Raw genomic sequence first — 16054 nt, 5'->3', positions numbered from 1 at the left:
TCCTCAAGCCTCTTCATTCTTAGGCCAGGGTTCCTCTAAGACCTCTCTTACCTTTTGACTTTTTGAGCAAAAAGGTCAGCTTTAGCAAATATGGTACATCAGTAACCCAGAACTGCCTGGGGACAGCAGATGTGCCAAGGAGCTTCTCTATGCCAAGTGACAGAGATGGTTTGCTCCCGTTGGCAGTCTTGCTGGTTTGAGGACTCTCTTCCTGCTAGGAGTAAGAAGTGCTGACTCTGGCCATCTGAAGATGGGAGCTACTGATCACAGTCATCACACAACACAGGCAGAGCCTTTTCTTGGCATTTTTCCTGAAAATGGAGGGAGAGGGAGGTCCCTAAGTAACATGGAAATAGAATCTCCACCACCCAAAAGATGTTGAAGGCTCCAACATCTGGCCTTCCCTTTGCCATCAGGGTCTCCCTCCAATGAATTTAATGACCTGGTCTCCAGGAGCCTCTGACCAATGTCCCAGTGCCCTTCTGAGCAATGATATGGCATCATCTGCTTGCTTTTACTTTACAGATCTAGCGGGAGGGCCTAAACAGCCCAGCTGCTTTCCCTCACAGGCAGATTGAAATATTCTCCTCCCCCTGGGGTCTGTAGTCATTCCTGTGTGTCCTTGTCCCTCTGGGCTTCTCACCCTGCTAATCAGATTCCAGGTAGAGTGTCTTGACCCCTCCTATGCCTTTGCAGCTCTCCAGGCAGGTAGGCAGGCAGGCAGGCAGGACAGGTTTGGGGACTGCTGTTTACATCTGTTTATCCCTGAGTCTGGTTGGCCTCCACCTGTGTGTGGCAATTCCTGGCAGTGCCCACAGGGCCTTTCAACCAGGCTTAAGGTGGGTTGTGGGACCCGATTGGGTGAGCAGCAGGAGGGGGCAGTTAGCATGGTTTCAATGTCCAGCTTGTCTTTCAAATGGCCTGGATTTTGTTTTGTTTTGTTTTGTTTGTTTGTTTGTTCCTTTGTCCCTCCCCTGTCACTCAGGTCTGCAGCCGAATCTTCTCTCCTTTCCACAGCAGCAAGGCACACTACTCCTCCCACAGACAGGGCCTGGCCTGGCCTCCCAGGTAACTGCTAACCCCCTCCTCCTGTTTCTTCATAGACTGTTCCAGCCCTGGGCAAACCTCAGCTCCTCAGACCTCTTGCCTCTTTAGCAGGACACTTGCTCCTCAGGGGCTCTCTTTGTTTGCCTCTGGGAAAACCCCAAGCTACTCCTAAGGAGGTAGTTTGCCTTGTCACTAAAATGTGACTCTTTGGCTGGCCCAATGTTTGCTGTGGGCACACAACTCCAGTCCTGTCAGGTTCTGCTTCACCCTCTTAAGAACTTATCCAGCTACTCAAGATGCTAAGCTACTCCTACCCAAAGTTGTACCCAGATGTCCTCAAGCCCCAAGAAGGCATCAAAGCCAGCATCTCTCCTCAGAACCACTACATCTGACTAAGTCCTGCAATGGCATATGTTGGGGACAAGCAGGCTGATGTTTAGCAGGAGAGTCCTGTGCAGACCATTTTGGAGCACATGCAGAGCACCTGTTTGTCAATTAGGAAATAAAAGTCTGTTTCTTACCAGCCTCCTGCCAGGGTGTCCTTGAGATGTCAATAACCTGCACAGATGCATGGTTTCTTCCTACGAGGGATGATTGGAAATGACCACAGAGATTTGTAATATTCCTTCTCCTGGGCTAGGATCCCCAAGGCTCACTAAGGACCCTGGCTTATCACAGGCCTGATATCCACAAAAATAGCTAGAAGAGGACTGCCACCTAGTGGTTGAAAGAAATGGGAACAGCTAAGCTGCTATTTTCTTCCTTTGGGCTTCATCCAAAGCATGGCATAGTTATAAACCTTGAGGTCCTAGAGCATACCCGGGACCAACTTGGGGTGCCATGGTGTCTGTCTGTAGTCCTGGATACAAGGGAGGCTAAGGCAAGAGAAATTACTTGTTGAAGACCAGTCTTGGTAACACAAAGAGACCCAGTCTAGAAATAGAGAAGTAGAAAGGTCCTCCTAGAGTATGACTGACCAACAGTCACAGAAACAAGAGCAGAGAGGGATAAATGAATGAACTCTTGGACATCAAACTGATGCAATCAGGTAATCGATGGGATGTAGAGGAGGAGGTGAACATGTAGCTCAATGTGTTTGTCAAATGCAATATCAAGTGAATTTACAAAAAGGAAAGTTCAAGGGTGATTACAACTTTGCTCTGGGAATCTAGTCTGGGCTGCCTCCCTCTACTCCAATCCTCGTCTCCTGAAAACAGGATGTATCTGTGATTTTTCTAGACACTCTGACCTAGAAGACTCTGTCTCCTTGATCCTCCTTCTCATAAGGATGCCTGTGTCTGGGAAATCAGAACAGGAGAGAGGAGTGAAATTCTTCAAAGGAAAAAAGCAAGCCAGGAAGGACAGACAGGGGCTTTCTGCTCATTGTCCTCAAAGGCAGTGAGTAGTTTCTGTGCTGGACAGTGTCTGGCCCTCATGATCTTAGTGAAATAATAGATATATCAAGGGCCTGGAACAGTGGCCGAAGGGTTAAGAGTACTTGCTGTTCTTGCAGAGGGCCTAGGTTCAGTTCCCAGCACCACATGTCAGCTCACAACCATCTGTAAAATCTCCAGTTCAAGGGGATCAGAACTGGGGACTCCCTCTTCTGGCATCTAACGGTACCAGGCATATATGTGGAACATTTACATACATGCAGACAAAATACCTGTACATACAAATAAGTCTTTTTTAAAAAATAGGTATTTCAAGACTAGACATATTCTCAATCTCTTGTGAATGCAGCAGGCTCTAAATTAGATGGTAGATTCTCCTATGAAAGCAGACTAAGGATGATATGTCTTCTGACAAAGTGTGTTAAGATAGTGGTAGTTAAAACAAATAAACAGAAAGCTTTTGCTTGGAGCTGGAGAGATGGCTCAGCAGTATACTCATTCCCAGAACTCACATGGTGGCTCACATGCATCTGTAACTCTTATTCCAGAGGGTCAAACACCCTGCTTGCTTCCACAGGCTATGGGTACACATACATACATACATACATACATACATACATGCAAAACCACCCAGACATATAAAATAAAAACAAATCTTTCAAAACCACCTTTGATTAGAACTGTAACTCTCTAGGAATGGTAGTGTATATCTGTAAACCTGGCACTGCAGAGGCTGAGGTAAGAGGATTGTGAGAACTAGCCAAACTGGGCGTTATGGCAAGAGCTTTTTCTCAAAAAAAAAAAAAAAAGAAAGAAAAAAAAATGGATACATACTATAAACCCACAACATTCTCATAAAGAAAACTGGCATAGGAAGGAAAGTGACACCCATTACTAATATCTTGAATTTCCAGACGTCTCCTATTATCTACAGTCCGTGACTGTTGTGTGTGCCTCCATCGCCTTGCTCTGTGGAAAAGAACAGGCAAATAACCTTTTCCTTGTCCTGTGCTGAAGTTTATCCCACACTGAGATCTCAGATCTCGTAGTAAACAACACTGCCAGCTCCTTTTATGGTGGAAAGCTGACAAGAGGAAGTCACCTACTCTGAGTCAGTGAATCACAGACCAAAACCCAAAGAGGCCACCTCCTTGTCCTGGTTCTTTCTCTTCCTACCCAGGTTATCCAGTTTGGTTCTGGATTCATAGAAATTCTAATCTCTATGGCAACAATAGGGCTCAGTCAACTCCAGGACCTGTCCCCCTCTAAGTGAACTATTACTAACAAATACCTCTGCTTGGCCTGGTGAAACTGTGGCTCACTTTAGCTTGTGTTCCTCACCAGGCAGTTGGGCGCCCTGGGCTGTCCGGATCCTCTTTAGATCCCCATCTGGAAGCACCTCAACATCTGCCAGTGCCCAAACACCTACCGGGAGGGACCGATGAGCCCAGCGACCTAGAGGAGTTGGAGAAGTTTGCCAAGACCTTCAAGCAGAGGCGCATTAAGCTGGGCTTCACACAGGTTTGCTTTGGGGGCAGCAGATGGAAGAAGTAGGTTGCAGGATAGTGACTGGGTCCTCCCAAATGCACTTCTAGGAGCATCCTGACACCAGTTGGGGCAAGTGTACTGCATTCTGTTCCCTGATGATACAGCACAGAGCGCTAATGGGAAAGGAAAGTGAGGGCATTGCTGGTGGAGACAGGGAAGAAAGCCAAGTAAGGGCATGTACCATTCATAGTATAAGGAGAGAGACAAGCCGGTTTTGTATCCTAGAAGAAAATGACCTGAGAAGATGCTCAGGGCTCTGCCTATGTGATAGCTTTAGCGCAGTAGAGGACACAGACAAAAAATAGACATTTGTCTCTCACCTTCCTCTCTCCCAATACGTCTTGCAGGGAGATGTGGGATTGGCAATGGGGAAGCTGTACGGCAATGACTTTAGCCAGACCACCATCTCACGATTTGAGGCCCTGAATCTGAGCTTCAAGAACATGTGTAAACTCAAGCCACTGCTGGAGAAGTGGCTGAATGATGCAGGTAGGTGTCAGAGAAATGAGGCAAGAGCATGGAAGGGGCCCCAGAATACTCCATGGGGGTAATTCCAGAGGCATGTGTGTGATGGGGCTTGACCAGGTCAAGGCATAGGATCCCTTGATTTCCCTTTTGAGCCTGGCATGAACCAAGAAGTAAGATCCAGGAGGATGGTAAGCAGAGATGAAAATTTCATTTTTATTAGTGAGGGAGCTCTTTGGCAGATATGGCTCATCTGTGGCAGGATTACTTGTTTCTATTCTATTCTATTCTATTCTATTCTATTCTATTCTATTCTATTCTATTCTATTCCATTCCATTCCATTCCATTCCATTCCATTCCATTCCATTCCATTCCATTCTTTCTATCCCTTGCCCCAGAGCTACCTACCGTATATTTCAAGACAGCTGCTTAGGGGCTAAGTTTGATCCACTTACTCACATTGTCGCATGGGATCAGCCTGGATCAGAAGATGTAGGGTCACACTAAGGCAAGGAGAGCCAGACCCAGCTCCAGGCCTTTACTTGACTATTCTGGAGGCAATTGCTATGATAGGACTGGCCAGAAAAGCCTGTCAGTAGGAAGGGTGATGAGGAAGTGGACCCTATCAGGAACCAGGCCTGCCAGGAAGTCAAGGGGATAAGAAAAGGGACAGGACATTTGGAATGATGACCAGAACTTGGCATTAAAAAAGGTGAAAGACAGGGATCCTGACATTTGGACCAAGTGAAATTGCCCTTGGGGGTTGACTAGTCATTGGAGGTGAGCAGTCTGAATGTCTGCCTGCTCACTGATAGTAGCACCTGCCTCGACACCTCTCAGAATGTCTCCAGACATTGCCAAGTGTGCCCAGGGAAGTATGTGGTGCAGGGTGGCCCCGGTTGAGATGTCCTGGCCCATGTGGAGAGGAAAGGAACAAGCCCCTCTCCAGGGCTAGGCTCTGTTAAATAGGAGTGTATGTTATTGATTACTACCCCAGTGGTAAAGACAGGATGGGCAGCTTAGGTGGCCAGGGTGGTTCCCTTTAAGGAAGTCCTCTTACTCAGAAGAATGTTCTGGAATCCTCCTCATTATAATGCCCCTGAGACAACTTTTACTGAAACATCCAAATAGAAGATATTATGGAAGCTCTTAGAATCTTTGGGAAAGAGTTTTCAGGGTTATTGTTAGTATGACTTCTCCCCATCCTGCAGCTGTGACTCTCATCTTTCACTCGAGGACAAATGTCTTCAGAACTAGCATGGGTTCCCACCTGCCAGAGTTACCCATTTCACTCAGTGTTCACAGATGGGCATAACTTTTAAAACAGTTCAGACTGTGTGACTTATATATAGTTATACCTTCTCCCTGATTTCTACACGGGCCACTGATGGGCATCCCCAATCCATGACTGTAAACACCTGGAGACTGTTATATGAGCCCTGGGGGACATTTGCCCAAAGCATCCTGGAGAAGCAGTACTTGATCTGTTCTGGATTCTCTGATGGGCTCAGGGCTAATTTTGAGTAGACCACTGCGGGTCCATGGGAAGGGCTGATGAACCTTGAGTTTACTCTAGCAGGCTGGACCAGCCACACATCTCCATTTCTGAGATACATTTGCTCCTCTCTCCAGAATCTTCCCCATCAGACCCTTCAGCAAACACTCCCAGCCCCTACCCCACCCTCAATGAAGTATTTGGCAGGAAGAGGAAGAAAAGGACCAGCATCGAGACCAACATCCGCCTGACACTGGAGAAGCGATTTCAAGATGTGAGTAGTCTCCTCTGGTGGGAGTGGGTGAGCCAGCTTGTGCAGGTGGGTGATCGGGTCCCACATGTGCAGGAAGCTGGGATCAGTGCAAGATCTGAGCACAACTCCACCACACCCCACCTGTATGGGAGGAAGCCAACTCACCCTTCTACTCTAGGAGCCCAGAAATGTTGATTTTCTTCCAGAGTTGCAGAAAACTCTTTTCCTCTTTCTCTGACATGTATTTGGGGCTCATTGACCCTCTCACTGTAAGTTCCAAGAATGAGCAGGTCATCCCAGTAGGGCTCATGTTTCTATATACATTTGAGGGGACAGGAGAAAGCCATCTCTTTTGAAGCAAATTTTGCTTTTCATCTTAAAAGTATAATAAAGGGCTGGCAAGATGGCTTAGTGAAAGAAAAGGTACTTGTAGCCAAGCCTGATGACCTGAGTTCAGCCCCTAGAATCCACATGGTAAAAGGAGAGTACCAGTTCCTCCAAGTTGCCCTTTGACCTCCACCCACCTTTGCCATAGTATATGCCTCTACTCCCAAGTAAATAAACACTAACATTTTAAAGAAGATTTTTAACTTAACAAATAATAAGCAAGTGTACATTATCAACAAATTGGAAAACACAGGAAGAAAGTAGAAAGACAGGCCATTACCTTTTGTTTTTGTTTTGCCTCTTGTCTGTCTGTCTTGTCTTTGCTTTTTAAAGATATGGTCTCACACTGGAGCTTACCCAGGCTAACCTGTATATAACACTATACAACCCAGGCTGACCTCAATCTCATGGCAATCTTCCTTGCGGCCACCCCCAAATGTTAGCATTATGGGCATGCCCCACTCAGCTTTCAATACCTTCTGAAAGATGTTGCTGATGTTACTTTTCATGCACATTTATTTCTTACATTCACATATTTTTAATTAAAAGTTTTCAGATCTTTCCATGTTCTAAATTCGATATTCTAACCATAGATTTTAAGCAAGCATTCTCAAGGATAGCAAAAGCATATTCTTGAGGCAATATGTGAAAGGTGTGAGCCTCGTGGGAGCTGGGGGTGGTGGTGAGAAGAGGGAGATACTGATGACTACAGAGAGCGTCTATAGGGATCCCTTGGGTAGCAGCTCCTAGAGCTTCCCTGGATACTGAAAACTACTCAGTCCAGCCTTGTAGGTCCTGGCTGCTAGGACTGCTGTTCTGGAGCAGATCCCTCACTGAGTCTGGCTCAGCGACCTCATGGCTGCAGGATGACTGGACTAGAGTTACCAACATTTCAGGTTTTTTAGAATAGTATTGTTAAAGGAGGTGCAAGTATAAGGAAAAGGGGGCTTAAGCCACAAGCTGGGTTGGCAGGTTAGCGGGACAGAGTGATGATATCATATTGCCTGCAGCTCTCCCGCAGACTTGGTAGGCCTGAATGTTCCAGCCTGCTCATTTTCTAAAAAGAGATGTGAGGGGCAAGGTTATGAGGAAGGACTCAGAGGGGAGTATTTTTCCCGAGGAGTCCACCTGCCCTCCATAATTCACGTGTGGAGACCTTGCAGTGGAACTACTTCCAAGGGAAGGAGTTCAGGAAAGGACCAAACTTTTGTGTCCTGTCATCTACTCTAGCCCTGCACTTGAGGTGTACACACGCTTTCTCTAGTAACCCTTGCCATAGTCCTATGTGCTAGGCAGGTAGTCTGACTCCATACATGGAAAGGCTGGGGCTCAGAGGTAAAGGGAATTCCCAAGGACACTCAGAACATAGGTGATAAAATCAGTATTCCACCCTTGATCTGACTCTAAGGCATTTGACTCATACATTCAATTCTTCGCGTTTGGAACATCTGACCCTCACCTCCAGTTTCTGACCTGTTTCTGTCTCCTGACCTCACCCTATCCCTCCATCCCTGTAGAACCCTAAACCCAGCTCAGAAGAGATCTCCATGATCGCAGAACAGTTGTCCATGGAAAAAGAGGTGGTAAGGGTCTGGTTCTGCAATAGACGGCAAAAGGAGAAGCGAATCAACTGCCCTGTAGCCACACCCATCAAGCCACCCATCTATAACTCCAGGCTGGTAAGTAGCTTGGAGCCAGGATGACTGCCAAACACTTGGGGGAATGTGTACATGGGGACCAAGAGCCTTCCATACTAGAGCATAGAAGGTAGTGGATAGGGGAGATTCAGTACATGAATAAACAAAGGAATACAACATATACAATATGAAGATTAAGGATGGGTGGAAGGGGGCACTGTTGGGATGGTTCAGCCAGTAAAGGTGCTTGTTGCCCAAGCTGATGATCCAGTTTCCATCCCTGGGACCCCATGGTGGAAGGAGACCGCTAATTCCCAAAAGTTGAGCTCTGACCTCTCACACATGCTATGTGCTACTCACATACCCATATGTGTATGTAAAAAGAATAAAGTGTAATACAATTTTTTAAAAATGCACAAAGAGATTGGGGTGTTTTCATCTTTTTAACAGGAGGGTTAGAGAAGCCCTGCCTGATTAGGTGGTATTTGAGTGAAAATCTAAACTTTGTAAGGGGATGAAATAAGTGTATACCTAGAGGGAAGAGCATTCAAGGTGGAGGGATCAGCAAAGAAGTCTATGCAAAAGGGCAAATGGCAGGCAAATTCAGAGAAGTAGCAGAAAGTAGTCTCCTCACATTATTGAAGTTCAGTGAGAGGGCCCAGGACTTTGGTTGACTGGAATAGGAAGTGTTGGAGAAGCCTAAATGTGTTAAGTTTGAGCTAGTTGACGTGGGCTGCTGGGTGGGAAGCAGGAGACCAGCCAGAAGACAGCCATCAAGCTGAGTAGAGGAGGTTTGGAGGGTGGTGACCATGGTGATGAGAGTAAATGGCTGGATAATGTATATTCTTCAGCTGTGAAGCCAATAATTCGTGCTAATGGCTTAGATCCAAACAGCAGAGCATCAGGCTGGAAATCACTGCCATGTTTTTCCCAGGCTGCTTTGTTGGTTTTGTTTTGTTTTGTTTGTTTTTTGGTACAGAGTCCCATGTAGCCCAGGCCAGCCTTGAGCTAACTATGTAGCCAAGGACAACCTCTATCCTGGGTGCTGGGATTATAGGTATGCACCTATTTTTTTCTGGTGCTAGATATGGAAGCCAGGGCTTCCTGTGTACTACGCAAACACCCTACCAACTGAGCTACTTGAGTACTGGATGCATGTTGTTGGCACTGCCCTTTTGAAAAAATATAGAGTTGGACATGGTGGCACACACCTTTAGTCCCAGCACTTGGGGGGTGGAGGCAGGCAGATCTCTGTGAGTTTGAGACTAGCCTGGCATATATAGAGAGTTCAAGGATAGCCACGACTACCTAGAAAGACCTTGTCTCCAAATAATTAATAATAATAATAATAATAATAATAATAATAATAATAATAATAAATTTTGAAGATTGAATGAAGAGCAGGCTTGAGAGACAAAGACAGTTGAGAATCTGAAACCAGTCATATTAAGTTGAGTGTGCTGCCTAGGCACCCAAGAGGCAGTACCTAGTTGGGGTTAAGGCTTAGCCTCTGGTGTTCTAGGGAAAAGCCAAGGCTAAGAATAACTTGAGATTCTAGGGAGACACAGAGGACTGGGAATTAAAAGGTGTCTGCTCCATATAGGGAGAGATGGGATCTGGTTAGCAGTGTAGAATTCTCTATCTTTGGGTACATTGTTGGTAGAAGGGTAGAGGAGTTGGAGAGAGTGATGTCCTCTAGTCTTCCAATACTCCAGGGTGGTTGCAGGCTGGGTAAGACCTAGCAGCTACATAAAAACCACCACATTGTTGACTTTCCTCTACATATCCACAGATCAGCTATGTTAGTCTTTATGCCAAGTGCTGAAGATAGATGCCATTTATTCCCAGTCCAAGGGGACCTCATTGTCTAGCAGAGGATACACACAAGTAAACAAGAGATAAACAGGATCGTTTTTCTAAGCGACCTTAGGACAGCAGCTGACACACCTTGGGGAAGGTGACTAGGAAGGCTCCCCCAAGGAGGTCATTAGTGCCTGAGTTGTGTTTACAAGAGGTAGGTAAGTGGGAGGTGGAGCTGTCTCCTGGGGAAGCTGGGGAAGTGTGAGAGCAGCGAGGTGGGGAAGAATGTACAGTACATTCATAAAACTTCGGTGGCTCCATGCAGAGGAATGTCAAAAAGTGAGGCTGAACTGGTCATAGGGCAGGTTATAGAGGAGAGTGTCAAGAGATAAACTAGGGCGAGGGGTGTAGTTTAGTTGGCAGAGTACTTGCCTACTGTGCATGAAGCCCTGAGTAAGAGCTACAGCACCACCAGCTGAGTAATCTCAGCACTCAGGAGGTCCAGGTCATCCTCAGTTGCTTAGCAAATTCAGGACCAACTTGAGAGATGTGAGGCCCTCTCTCAAAAACAAACAACAATATAAACAAAAGGGCTCAGTTAATAAATTCAGAGCTGGCCTGGGGCAGGGAGAGTGGTAAAAGGGGAATCCTTGGGATGACTCAAAGTGTTCAGGCTCGGCTGGTTGGGTAGATGCTAGCAGTATGTGTGGACCAAGCAAACAGGATCAACTGGTTTTGGAGTGGGAAAAGGTAGTATTCCAGTTCTTTGCATCATCATGATGTAGGCCTGCAGGACACTTAAGTGGGACTGGCCCTAGAGGCTTGGAATGATGGATACAGAGGTCAGGAGAGAAGCTGGAGTGGAGACGTGGGAATCGGGGGTATCACAAACATACTGGGGGCAGTTGAAGTCCTAGGTGAAAAGAAGCTTGTATGGAATTTGTGTGAAGTAAAGAAGAAGGTCCTCTTCACACCCTGGTGACATCAGCCATTTGAAAACAAGGATCAAGGGCAGAAACCGAGAATGAAGAGACTGAGAATGCAAGAAATAAAACCAACTGCGTGTGACAGATCTAGCCTGGAGAGTCCCACAGGAGCATTGTGGGAATGCAGATAAAAGACACTCAGTCATGACTTTAATCCTTGCTCTTGGGAGACAGAGGCAGGTAGATCTCAGAGTCTGAGGCCAGCCTGGTCTACAAAGCGAGTTCCGGGACACAAGGCTACACAGAGAAACCCTGTCTCAAAAAACTAAAAAACAAACAAACACACTCAAGTCAGCATGACAGCAATAAGTGGGGAGCCCATGATTTGCTTGAAGAACAATGTGTAGAAGCAAGAGTAGTTCAGTATGTGAAAAGAACAGCCTTTGAGAAGGCTGTTAAAGATCTACAGGCTGGGTGGGGCTGGAGAGATGGTTCAGCAATTAACAGTACTAGTTGTCTTCCAGAGGAATCTGGGTTCAATTCCCAGCACCTAAGTAATAGCTCACTCACAACTGTTCAGGGGACTTTATGCTGACTTCCAGCCTCTGCAGGCACCAGGCATGCACATGGTGCACAGATATACGTGAAGACAAAACACCCATACACATAAAATAAAAATAAAATAAAATCTTTAAAAAAAATAAGCATTTCTAGATAGTAATGGCCACAGCATGCCTGGAAGACAGAGTTTCACACCAGATGCCATGTAGGAAGAAGATAGGACTGAATAGGATGATCCTGTCTTTTCCTCTGGTCTTGATGGAATGAAAACTGGTGTCATTTGTTTCTGATACAAAGCAACCTCAAGATGGCTAAGTAAGGAAAATAAATTATTAGGAGCTGGAGAGATAGTTCAGTGGTTAAGAGTTCATACTGCTCTTACAGGGGACCTGAGTTGAGTTTCCAATACCCACCTGTGCTCACATCTACCAGCTCCAGGGTATCTGATGCCCTCTTCTGGCCTCTATGGGCACTGTAGTCACACACACACACACACACACACACACACACACACACACACACACATAACACACACTAATTGCATAGATCATCTTGGCACCATTTTCCTACCATATGTTTAAAAAAATGTTTAAAGGAACCATATATGTACATGTTTGCATATGTATAGTCTTTAGCTGGAAATGGAAGGTGCTAAGCACAGTGACTGCCCGTACACCATTATTTATTTGAAAACAACAGATTTCTTGGGTGTGACATCTGGGAGGAGAGGAAAGGAGATGACTGATAACATCTCTCATCACTCTGCCACACCTCCCAAACTGCCCCACACCTGCCTCTACCCTCCAGGCCCCAGAAGCATCAAGAAGGATTTCTGATTAACTAGGAAATGAGAACATGCTACTTCCTGTTGGAGGGGCTGTTCCAGCCTCGGGGAGGATGGTAGAAGATGGCAGGTCCCCAGGTGGAGCCTCTTTGTCAGTATCCTGTGGGAATGCTGGTCAGAGCTTCCTGGTCAACATGAGAAAAGAAAAGGGAGTAAGTGTATGCAGATCTCAGCTCAAAGGCGGAGCTAAGAAAGCACCTAGAGATAAACAGCAGTCTTCGGGAAGCAAGGGAAGCAACATTTAACAAGCTGGTGCTCTTTGCCAGCCACAGGGTTGGAAGCTTTATAGGCATTATCTCATTAAATCTTAATTAAAAGAAATATCAGGGAGGTGCTGCTGCTGTTTCACAGATGAGAAAAACCAAGCCTCCCTGAGGTTGATAGCTTACTCATAGTCATGCAGATGGTGGGTGACAGGGCCACGTCTCATACCCAGATGTGTCCACTCCTTATTTCTTGTTCTAGGATAATCGTAGTGAGGGCCAGGTTCTCGAACTAGGAGGTTAAACTTGTGTGTGTGTAGGCCAGAGGTCAACATTGGCTTTTCATCTTGATTTTTTTGAGATAGGGTCTTTCACTGACCTCGGAGCTTCCTGGTTTGGCCACACTGGTTGATCAGCAAGCCCCAGGGATCATCTTGTCTTTCCTTTCCAGCATGAGATTATAGACTGTTGTACCTAGCTTTCATGTGAGTACTGGGGAGCTGAACTCCAGTCTCCTGCTTGAGAGGCAAGCACTTTATTCACTGAGCCAAGCTATCTCCTTAGCTCCTGAACAACTCCTTCTGGTATTTTAAGTCTCTGCCTTTCTCCTTCTCCTTCTCCTCCTTTTTTTTTTTTTTTTGGACATGTCTTGCTATGCATCCCTAGTTGACCCAAAACTCACAGCAGTCCCTTTGCCTCAGTATCCCAGGTGCTAAGATTATAGACATGTAAAGTAGAAATGGAGCAGATGGCTGGCAACATCTGCCAGAGCAAGAGCCTCAAAGGCTTGCTCCTCTCTCCTCCAGGGCACTGTGACAAACCTTCAGCCTGGCAGTACCAGAGGAACTTTGCCAGGGCCCCCAGCAGGAGGGGGAGTGGTATGTGTCAGCATCAGGGAGCTTCCTGCAGTAGGCTGGAAGTGGGTCCTGATGGCTGTATGTAGTTCACAGGTCTTCCTACAAAGGTTAGCAAAGAAGGCAAATGGCTCTCTGCAGCCTTTCACCCAGTGTCCTGGCAGAACGAAGAAGGCTGCAGCGTGAACATTCACAAGTCTCTCTTGCCTTGCAGGTCTCTCCCTCAGGGTCTCTGGGAGCCCTCTCCGTCCCTCCTGTCCATAGCACCATGCCTGGAACAGGTGAGCTTCAAAAGAGGTTTCCAGACACCACAAGGATTAATCTAAATAACATTAAAACTGAAAGGACCCAGGCGTGGTTGCACACACCTTTAATGGCAGCATTTGGAAGACAGAGGCAGGTGTTGCAGGCCAGCCTGGTCTACAGAACAAGTCCCAGGACAGTCAGAGCTACCTAGAGAAACCCTATTTCAAACAAAACAAAACACCTAAAAAGCACTTAATCTGGGTCAGCATTTACTCAGTATGTCTCAATGGACATTAAAAATCGGGGCTGGGAGAAAAGGACTCTGTGATCACTTAAGTTTGGAAAATGTTGGTAGGCAAAATGTCAACAAATGTTTGTTTTTATTTTAATTACAGCATGGCTCAACACTCAAGGGTATAATACATTCCAAAATGAATTGTACAGACAACTGAAGGAAGACAGGTTTCCAAACACATTTCCAGAGTTCTGTTTTTTCCAAAGCACCTGTAGCATTTCAAAGAACTAGTAAAGACTATGTCCAGCTGTCCCTCTAGAAGCCTTAAATGCTGACATAAATCTCAGCATGTTCTACTTTTTTTTTTTTTTAATCTTAGTTTGACTAGTAAAATAAATGGCACTCTATCCATGAAACACATGTTAGGATTCCAAACACGAGGGGTATCTATTTAGTTCAAACCCACCATTTTACAGAAGATGAGAATGATTTTCAGGGTGGATCAGGGCAGGACCAGGGCCAAGATGAGGCTTGAGTCTCCTTCAAGGGGACCACAAGCATTCTCATTGTGGAGTCAGAGAGTGGGAGATTCTGGAGGTCTCTCAGCTCTCCAGCATTCTTCCTCCCCATGCCTCTTCTCCCCTCCTGCCCAGGGTGTGTCCCGCAGTAGGATGATTTTGGCATCTCTCCTCCATGCATTTGGCAAGTCTCAGACTGACAGAACCAGCCATACTGCTCTGAGGGCCTAGGCTGCTGAGAGCCCCACCAAGGATGGGCTTATGGGTGGGCCTTGATGTTAACATGGTAGAAGGTGGGAAAATAGGTGGGGGTAGGGAGAGGGTAAGTGCCCTTTGGGGTATTACACCAGGAAATTATGTGTTGGAAGGGCCGTGCCACAAAGGTCCCAAGACCCAGAAGCATTATTTTGCCTTGTTTTTGTCTATCTTTGTCCTTAGTAACGTCATCCTGTTCCCCTGGGAACAACAGCAGGCCTTCGTCTCCTGGCTCAGGACTCCATGCCAGCAGTCCTACAACATCTCAAAATAACTCCAAAGCAGCAATGAACTCCTCCTCCGGCTTTAACTCCTCAGGGTAAGTGGATGGCCATGAGGAAGCATCTGGCAGGCTCAGGGGCATGTGAGGAGTTGGTCCAGTGCCATAGACCAGAACTGGAAATGGGAAATGGGGTAGTATTGGGGGATGGGGTGGAGGAGGGAGGACAGAGTGAAGAGCTAGACTGGACTGCATCCCCAGGGAGTAAGAATTTAAAAAGAAGCTGTAGCCAGTGAGCAGTCCTGGCAAGGGCTGATATCAACAAAGCCAACATTTCCATCCTCACTTTGATGGTGGAAATTTCCAAATGCTCATGTGACAAAGGACCAGGTCGAGAGCTGGGCTCCGGAGCACTCCACACCAGGAACTTGAGTCACACAATATTCTGACCCAAGCCTGGAGCTCAGGCATAGACCAACTCTGGCCTTCAGGTGCAGCCAGAACAGGGAGACAGAAAGGTGCTGCTGAGTTGTGTCTCCCAGTTCTACCTGGGAGGCAGCAGGGCAGGCCCTCGCTCATGCTCACGGGCCTTAGCTCACAAGCTGAATAAACTACTGGAAAGGTATTCTTAGAATGGATGTCTTGAGGATCTTCCCTGGTGCTGAGGAACAGATTTGACGGAGGGGTGGGGCCAGGGAGATGGTTCCATTGGTGAAGTGCTTGCCTGGAAAGCATGGGGACTAAGTCTGATCTCCAGAATTACATTTAAAAAAAAAAAAAAAAGAAAGAAAAGAAGCCAGGTGTGGCAGTGTGTGCTTATAATCCCTGTGCTAGGGTGGAAGGGAGGGAAGACTTCTTTGAGCTCCAGCCAATGAAAGAACCCTTCTCAAAAGGGTGACATCTACACCTGGAGGCTGAGGCAGGGGGATTGTGAATTTGGAGGTAGCCTGTTTTAAACAGGGTTTCTTTGTGTTGAGTTGCACACTTGAGCTTTGTAGGAAGAGATGAATCCACTTGTCCAAATCCAGGCAGTTCAGCAAGAACCTTCTATTGTCCAGATGTTTCATAGTCTGGAAACTCAGAATTTCTGGGGTTGAGGAGACTTTAATACTGAAGACATGCCATAAAATCCACAAGGTTGTACAACAACCGTCACTGTTATCTA

The 16054-nt window shown here is 46.4% G+C and overlaps 1 protein-coding gene across 2 annotated transcripts in view; it reads left to right on the top strand.

The window, feature by feature from the left end:
* Nucleotides 1–16054, top strand: part of Pou2f3 (POU class 2 homeobox 3) — an 80804-nt gene that overhangs the window by 63824 nt on the left and 926 nt on the right. For both annotated transcript variants that reach the window (XM_051197201.1, XM_051197202.1), the window contains 7 exons: nucleotides 986–1068; nucleotides 3786–3962; nucleotides 4337–4478; nucleotides 6088–6224; nucleotides 8108–8269; nucleotides 13630–13696; nucleotides 14853–14988. In XM_051197201.1, the coding sequence (XP_051053158.1) occupies nucleotides 986–1068; nucleotides 3786–3962; nucleotides 4337–4478; nucleotides 6088–6224; nucleotides 8108–8269; nucleotides 13630–13696; nucleotides 14853–14988 (904 nt within the window). The remainder of the gene's footprint in view (nucleotides 1–985; nucleotides 1069–3785; nucleotides 3963–4336; nucleotides 4479–6087; nucleotides 6225–8107; nucleotides 8270–13629; nucleotides 13697–14852; nucleotides 14989–16054) is intronic.

Source organism: Phodopus roborovskii, unplaced genomic scaffold, assembly GCF_943737965.1.
Source record: "Phodopus roborovskii unplaced genomic scaffold, PHOROB, whole genome shotgun sequence".
Classification (NCBI taxonomy): domain Eukaryota; kingdom Metazoa; phylum Chordata; class Mammalia; order Rodentia; family Cricetidae; genus Phodopus; species Phodopus roborovskii.
The sequence above is the reverse complement of the archived record's forward strand: the minus strand, read 5'-3'. Positions and strand labels throughout refer to the sequence as shown.